The sequence below is a fragment of the Thamnophis sirtalis genome, unplaced genomic scaffold (assembly GCF_051295495.1).
Source record: "Thamnophis sirtalis isolate CommonGarterSnake01/CBP01778 unplaced genomic scaffold, rThaSir2_p1.2 scaffold_2, whole genome shotgun sequence".
Classification (NCBI taxonomy): Eukaryota; Metazoa; Chordata; class Lepidosauria; order Squamata; family Natricidae; genus Thamnophis; species Thamnophis sirtalis.
In genome coordinates, this window is record NW_028261382.1 from 524,648 (window position 1) to 531,372 (window position 6,725).

The 6,725-nt window shown below is 63.9% G+C and overlaps 1 protein-coding gene across 1 annotated transcript in view; it reads left to right on the forward strand.

The window, feature by feature from the left end:
- The window catches only part of TBC1D2B (TBC1 domain family member 2B), an 11,805-nt gene extending 5,999 nt beyond the window's left edge, over window positions 1-5,806 (forward strand). The window contains exons 5-13 of the mRNA XM_087703918.1: window positions 397-617; window positions 1,315-1,695; window positions 2,045-2,155; window positions 2,435-2,628; window positions 3,001-3,498; window positions 4,262-4,379; window positions 4,579-4,764; window positions 4,877-4,998; window positions 5,301-5,806. Of these exons, the coding sequence (XP_087560044.1) occupies window positions 397-617; window positions 1,315-1,695; window positions 2,045-2,155; window positions 2,435-2,628; window positions 3,001-3,498; window positions 4,262-4,379; window positions 4,579-4,764; window positions 4,877-4,998; window positions 5,301-5,496 (2,027 nt within the window). The 3' untranslated portion in view covers window positions 5,497-5,806. The remainder of the gene's footprint in view (window positions 1-396; window positions 618-1,314; window positions 1,696-2,044; window positions 2,156-2,434; window positions 2,629-3,000; window positions 3,499-4,261; window positions 4,380-4,578; window positions 4,765-4,876; window positions 4,999-5,300) is intronic.
- The last annotated feature ends 919 nt before the right edge of the window (window positions 5,807-6,725 follow it).

Consider the following 6,725-nt stretch of genomic DNA (forward strand, 5'->3'; position numbering starts at 1 on the left):
AGAATCATTCTGGCTTTGCAGACTTTTGGGGGGGGGCACTTTGCCTCCCTTTGTGAGCAGAGGCCCAACCCAAGGATCCCAGGTTGGCTTCTGAGCACCGCAAGAATCTTTGTTCCCCCAGAGCTGGGAGCTGGAAGGGCCAAAGTGGGGAGCGAGGGGCTTGGGAAGCTGGGGGTCAGGGCTCCCAGCAGCAACCTGGGAGTTCGATGCCTGGCTTCCCATCCCGGCTTCTCTCACAGCTGCTGCTCCTAAGATTGTTTGACCGTTTGGAAAGGAGAAGGAAGAGGCGGCTCCTCCTTGGATGGGTGGGTGGCTCAGGGCTCTCTGGATTTAGCCCTATGGCTGAACTGGCCAACCTTCTTGCCCCCCCCCCTGCCCCCCCGCCCCATGCTGCAGGTGGGACCGGCTCAGCGTTCCCCTTTGATTTTGGCCGCCTCCCGCACAAGGCCAGGCGTCCCTCGAAGGACCCCATGGCTTCCTCCAGCAGAGGCCGGGGCGGCCTGGAGGCCTCTCCTCTGGAGTGGAATGGAGGCCGGCCGGCCACAGAGGCGCAGCCGAAGCTGCAGAGCCAGCAGGAGAACCTGGAGCAGCTGAAGACGGAGCTGGCCAGCCAGAAGGTAGGCCGGTGTGAAGCGTGGGGGGGGGGGGGGGGGCTTTGGCCGCCTGCTATGGTGGGGAAGGACCTGAGGGCATCTGGATGGGAGGCTCATCCTCTTGCCCTGCTCCCTCTCGCTTCCTTCCTCATTTGCACCCAGGGGTAGGAAAGCCCTTCCTGTGGGGCGGCACAGGGCCCTCCTCCCCTGCATCCAGCCCTCCTGGCTGAGGCCCTGCCTGCTTCCACACGCCCTCCCTGCGCTCGGTGCAGAGTGCAAGAAGCGATTGGCTTCTCCCGCATCGGTCGCAGAACCTGAGCTGAGAGGGAGGAAGGGAGGATGAGCCCAGGAACCTCCGGAGCTAGTTCCCACAGTCAGGACTAGAACCTTGTTCCCCCCACTCCTAGTCTGGCGCCTCAAGCACAAGGCCACCGGGCTCCCCCTTTAAAGGAGAAGCAGCAGCCGTCCAGTGCTTTGGGGAAAGTGCCTGGCAGGGGATCCCCCTTGGGCCCTCTGTCCAGTGGGAGGCCTCTTCTGCCCTGGGATTGAAGCAGGAGGGGCTCCTCTGCCAGGAGGGGGGGGCAGGCCTCTGGGTCCTGGGCGAGGGGCTCAGACCGGCAACAGCAGCAGGTCCCTGGCACAGGGCAACGCCACCCCCCCTCCGCACCCCCCTTTCCGAAACGGCTGCTGGTTCCCCACCAGCCTCCTCGCTTCGTCCCAGGAACTGGTGCGGCTCCTGCAGCAGACGGTCCGGTCCTCCCAGTACGACCGGTACCTGGCGGGGCCCCTCTGCGACGGGAGCCCCAAGGGCCACTTGGAGCTGCTTCACCAGAAGGACCACCAGATTCTGGGTCTCAGCCATCAGCTGGAGAAGCTGAGCCTGGAGAAGGAGGACTTGCAGCAGGAGGCGGCCGGCCTGAAGTCCACGGTGGGGGAGCTGGGCGAGAAGCTGGACATGCTGATGGAGACCATCCAGGCCAAGGACGAGGTCATCATGAAGCTCTCCAGGGAGCTGAGCGAGTGCGAATCTTCCTGGCAAAGCGGATCGGCCGAGGCCTCCCCGCCCGTCAGCAAGGAGCAGCAGGAGCTCGACAGGCTGAAGGTAAGGGCTCGCCTGCTGGGGCCTGTGGGGCTGGAGGAAGGGAAGAGGGCAGGGACAGGAGATGATGGGGGGCTGCTTGAAGCGGCTGCAGGGCAGAGCAGAAGGAAGGCCTGGAGCCAGAGGGACAGGAATAGTTGGGGCTCTTGCGTTGTGCCGTTTTATTAAGCACAATTGCTTAGACACAAGTGGCTGCGTTCCCATTTGACACCCAGCCCTTCACGGGGTTTCCTGGCTGCTCATCTAAGGGGCTGAGCCGAGGCCAGGAGGCCAAGACCTTTGCACTGCCCCCTTTGCCCCCCACCCCCACCCCCGGCCCCTCCTCTCCAAGGGCTCCGCTCTCTCTCGGCAGGACACCCTGCAGGGCTACAAAACCCAGAACAAGTTTCTAAACAAGGAGATCCTGGAGCTTTCGGCCTTGCGGAGGAATGCCGAGAACAGGGAGAAGGCGCTGATGGCAAAGGTCAGCCGAAGGGGAGCCCACCCTGGGACCCTCCCCATTTCCAGCAGGGGATCGGAGCCACTGAGAGGTGTCCCATTCGGGGGGAGAGGGGGGGCAGAGACCCAGTGCTTTGCAAGCTGACCCGTCTTTCTGCCCCCCCCCCAAGGGGGATCTGACTGGCCACGGGGCTCCCTCGGGGGGTTTAGGGGCAGCAGGATTGCTGGGGCGGGGGCTTCCCTTGGCTTTCGGGCTACCTGGCGCTGCTGCCTGCCTCAACCGCTCTCTCGGTGCCCCCCACAGCACACCAGCCTGGAAGCCCGGATGTGCCAGGTGGAGAGCAGGTACCTGGTTCTGCTGCAGGAGAGGAAGGGGCCCGTCTCCTCGGAGGAGCCCAGCCCCAACAGCGACCTGGTGGCCCGGCTCTTGGCAGACGCCCTGCAGGTGGACAGCGGTGAGCAGCCCGAGCAGGCCTACTTCAAGCCCCACATGGTCAGGTGAGCCTGGGTCCGACCTTCGGCTTGGCCCCCCCCCACACCCACGGGAGGGGCTGAGGGAGGGAGACGTGGGCCCAAGCAGCGGCTCTCCCCAGAGCCCGGCCATCAACAGGGGTCAGAATGGCTGCTGGCCGCTCTCGGGAAGGGGTCCTGGGCCCTCCTTCCACTGGCAGCAGCGCCTTACCCCCCCCCCCCGGTCAAGCTGACCCACGCCCAGCTTTGTGCAGCCAGAGGATTGGAATCCCGCCCAGCGTTATCCCAGGCCGGAGTCTTTTCTGGCCCTGGACGCCAGCCGCAGCTTTCGCCATTTCCCTGGGAGGTTTTTCTGCCTCTGGTGGTTCTGGCGAGTGAGCGGCTCCCTCTCCTTCCCAGCGAGTACGACCTGTACGGCTTCCAGACGGTGCCGGAGGACGAGGCGGAGGAGGAGAGGCTGGTGGCGAAGGTGCGGGCCCTGGACCTGAAGTCCCTGTCCCTCACGGAGCACCAGGAGATGTCCACCGGCGTGAAGTGGGAGAACTTCCTGGCGGCCAGCCTGAACAGGGAGCTGGTCCGGTCGGTGGAGCTGAAGACCCTCGTCCGAGCCGGGGTCCCCCACGAGCACCGCTGCCAGATCTGGAAGTGGTGCGTGGGCCTCCACGTGAAGAAGTTCAAGGAGGGCAGCCCCTCCGGCTACTTCCAGGCCCTGCTGCAGGACGCGCTGAAGAAGCAGAACCCGGCCTCCAAGCAGATTGAGCTGGACCTCCTGCGCACCCTCCCCAACAACAAGCACTACTCCTCCCCCGCCTCCGAGGGCATCCAGAAGCTGCGCAATGTCCTGCTGGCTTTTTCCTGGCGGAACCCGGACATCGGCTATTGCCAGGGGCTCAACAGGTGGGCAGCCCTTCCAGGCCAGCCGGGCCGAGAAGCAGAGAGGACGCTGGTCCCAGGAATGGGGTCCGGATGGCCCGCCCACGTTTCCCCCCGCCCCACCCGAGCTCCTCCCTCCTGCTTCCTTCCATCTCCAAAGCCCACTCTGAGATTTCCTTGCGAGGTGGGAGGCGGGCTGTTGAGGAGCGGGTCCCCCTCTGTATGTCCCCTTCCCAGGAGAGGAAGAGAGGGCAGAAGTGGCTCACTTGCCTGGCTCTGTGCCAGGAGGCCCCTTAGGGTGGCACTCCATGCCTCCTAGCCTGCCCCTTAGGGGTCCCCAGGGGGAAAGGAAACGGTTCTGGCTTCCACCTCCAGGCTCTGTGGAGGCAGCTGGGTTTATGGTGGTGTGAGTGACCTTGGGAGGGGAAGAGACACAGCCATGGGGGAGAAGCCCCACAGCTGCCCAGAGGGCCCAGCGAGGGCCTCAGGAGGGACTCTCCCTAGTTGCTCCGGCTGTAAAGGCAGGGAGGGGGGAGAATTGCACCTTCAGAGCTGCCAAGTTCGGCTACAGGAAAGGAGCAGAAGCTTCTCTGCCCGGGTTCCCTGCCCGGAAAGGCTGACCTGATGCGGGGAAGAGCCTTCTGTGGGAGTGGGGAGAGAGAGGCGCAAAGCCACCTTTTCCTTCCTTCCTCTTTGGAGCCTTTCTCGGGGGGGTCTCGGCACAGCCGGGCGTCCGTCTGTGGACTCTGTGGGGGATGCGGCCCTTCCAACGTGGTCTCTCTTCCAGACTGGCAGCCATCGCTCTTCTCTACCTGGAGCAGGAAGACGCCTTCTGGTGCCTGGTGGCCATTGTGGAGGTCTTCATGCCCCGCGACTATTACACCAAGACGCTGCTTGGCTCCCAGGTAGGCGTGGGAGGAGCTTCCGGGAGCTTCCGCCGGAGCTCCAGGCCTTAAATCCCTTTTGGGGAGGGGGGAGACAAGTTGGAGAAAAAGATGTGTCCCCCCCCCCTCATGAACAGCCTGGGGAGACGAATGTCCCATCCAGCGGGAGAGGCAGGGAGGGGGGACTTCAGGGTCTGCAGCTGCCGTCCTCCCCCCCCAGGTGGACCAACGTGTCTTCAAGGACCTGATGAACGAGAAGCTGCCCCGGCTGCACAGCCACTTCGAGCAGCACCGCGTGGACTTCTCCCTCATCACCTTCAACTGGTTCCTGGTGGTCTTCGTGGACAGCGTGGTCAGCGACCTCCTCTTCAAAATATGGGACTCCTTTCTCTACGAGGGACCCAAGGTAGCCCCACCCCCACCCCCGAGTGGGTTCCCCGGGGGGCCTCTGGAGTTGGGAGGGGATCCCTCCGTGCGCCTGGCTCTCTTTTGTGACCGAAAGCTCCTTGGCCGCCCAGGTGATCTTCCGGTTTGCTTTGGCCCTCTTCAAGTACAAAGAGGAGGAGATCTTGAAGCTCCAGGACTCCACCTCCATCTTCAAGTACCTGCGGTCCTTCACCCGCACCGTCCTGGATGCCAGGTGAGGAGGCCGCCGCCTCTGCTCGGCCGTCCACAAAGTCTTTACTAGGAGGAGCTTCTGGTTTTGTCTTCCGTGGGAGGGAAGAAGAACTGAGCAAGAGAAGCCGGGCCTTCTTCAAGAACTTGATGGGGTCCAGGGAGAGATCAAGTTCACTGAATCCCAGCCCACTTTCTCTGGGGGCTCCAGCTGCAGGGGGGGGGGGCTCGCTTTCACTGAAAGTGCCACATTTGAGTCGGCTCTCTTGCACGGCCCCCAATGAGGCCTCCCTGGTGTTCCTCCTCCTCCTCCTCTTCCTCCTCCAGGAAGCTGATGGGCATCGCCTTCAGGGACCTCAACCCCTTCCCCCTGCGCCAGATCAGGAACCGGAGGGCTTTCCACCTGGAGAAGGTGCGCCTGGAGCTGCTGGAGCTGGAGGCCATGCGTGAGGACTTCCTGCGCGAGCGGGAGACCCACCCGGACAAACGGGACCTGATCAGCGAGGACGAGGAGGACGGCTGAAGGGAGCCCGGGGGCCCCTTCGGTGTGGGGCTTTTCTGCAGCGCAGAACCTGGAGGAGATGGGAGGGCAGAGCTCCAAGCCAGCCTTCCACCAGAGAGGCGCTTCCTGCTTCGGTCGTCCTTCAGGGCAGCCAGCACTTCAGACTTCCTCCCAGGGGTTCCCTCCCTTCCAACGCCCCCGAAGGGCCCCCAGACGCAAGGCCCAGAGGCCCCTCGTTTCGGGCCAAACCCTTGGTCTTTCAGTTGTGCCATTTTGGAGACTCTTCGCTCCTCGTCTTAAGAAAACGAGCTACGTCGTGGTGCTTCATCGGGTGCCGATGAAGACCTTCCAGGGGGCCACCGCTCAGTCTCCCCACCTGGGGAAGCAGGAGACAACCGAGGGGGTTTCCGGACAGCTGTCGCCGTCTCCTTTCTGGGCTCGGGTCCCCGTCTCTCTTGGAGACCACCGGGCTCCTTTCCCCGGCCTGGGGCTCTCGGAGGTGCCATGCTTCTCTCCAGGATGGCCATCCTCATCCACGCCCGCCGGGGTCTCTCCTCCACCAGCCTCCCTGGTCCTGGCGCTGGGAAGCCATTGTTCCATGGAGAACAGAGGAGTCGCGGGGGGGGGCGGGGGGAGCCCAGCAAAGTCCCTGTTGGGGAGCCGGGGGACACTTCATCCCAGAACGATCCAGTCATTCCATTCTGCCTTCCTGCCTTCCTTCCGGGCAGCTTTTGTTCTTCAACCTCCCCCCCCCTCTGGAAATCTTCCTTGGGGAAGAGGTTGGGGGGGGCCAGGAGCTCTGCTTCCACACAGCCAGGACTTGCCAGCTCCCAGCCGGATCCAGGCCACTTTGGGGGCAAAGGAGGCTCCCCACAGCCCAGGGTCGCTTTGGGACAGACAGAATCCAGAGCCGGCACGGGACTCTGAATGCCTTGAATCGTGGCCTAATCTTAGGCTGCAGCAGAAGAGGAGGCCGAATCCTCCCTGGGGGAGTTTTGCCCGACTTGTGGCTCCCTGGATCAACGTCCGTGTCCTCTGCCCTTGTGCCGGCCAGTCTGGCGTGATTCCTCGGAGGGGGGGGGGCTCCATGGGCTGCCCCAAGTGGTGTGACACAAGGGCCCCTCCCTCTGCGTCTCCCTCATCCAGAGGCCTCCCAGACGGTCAGCACTGAAGCCACGCAGGCACCCCGGGGCAGCTTGAAGATGGGGGGACGCCAACTCCCGGAATTGCTCTGCTGGCTGGGGAGTCCA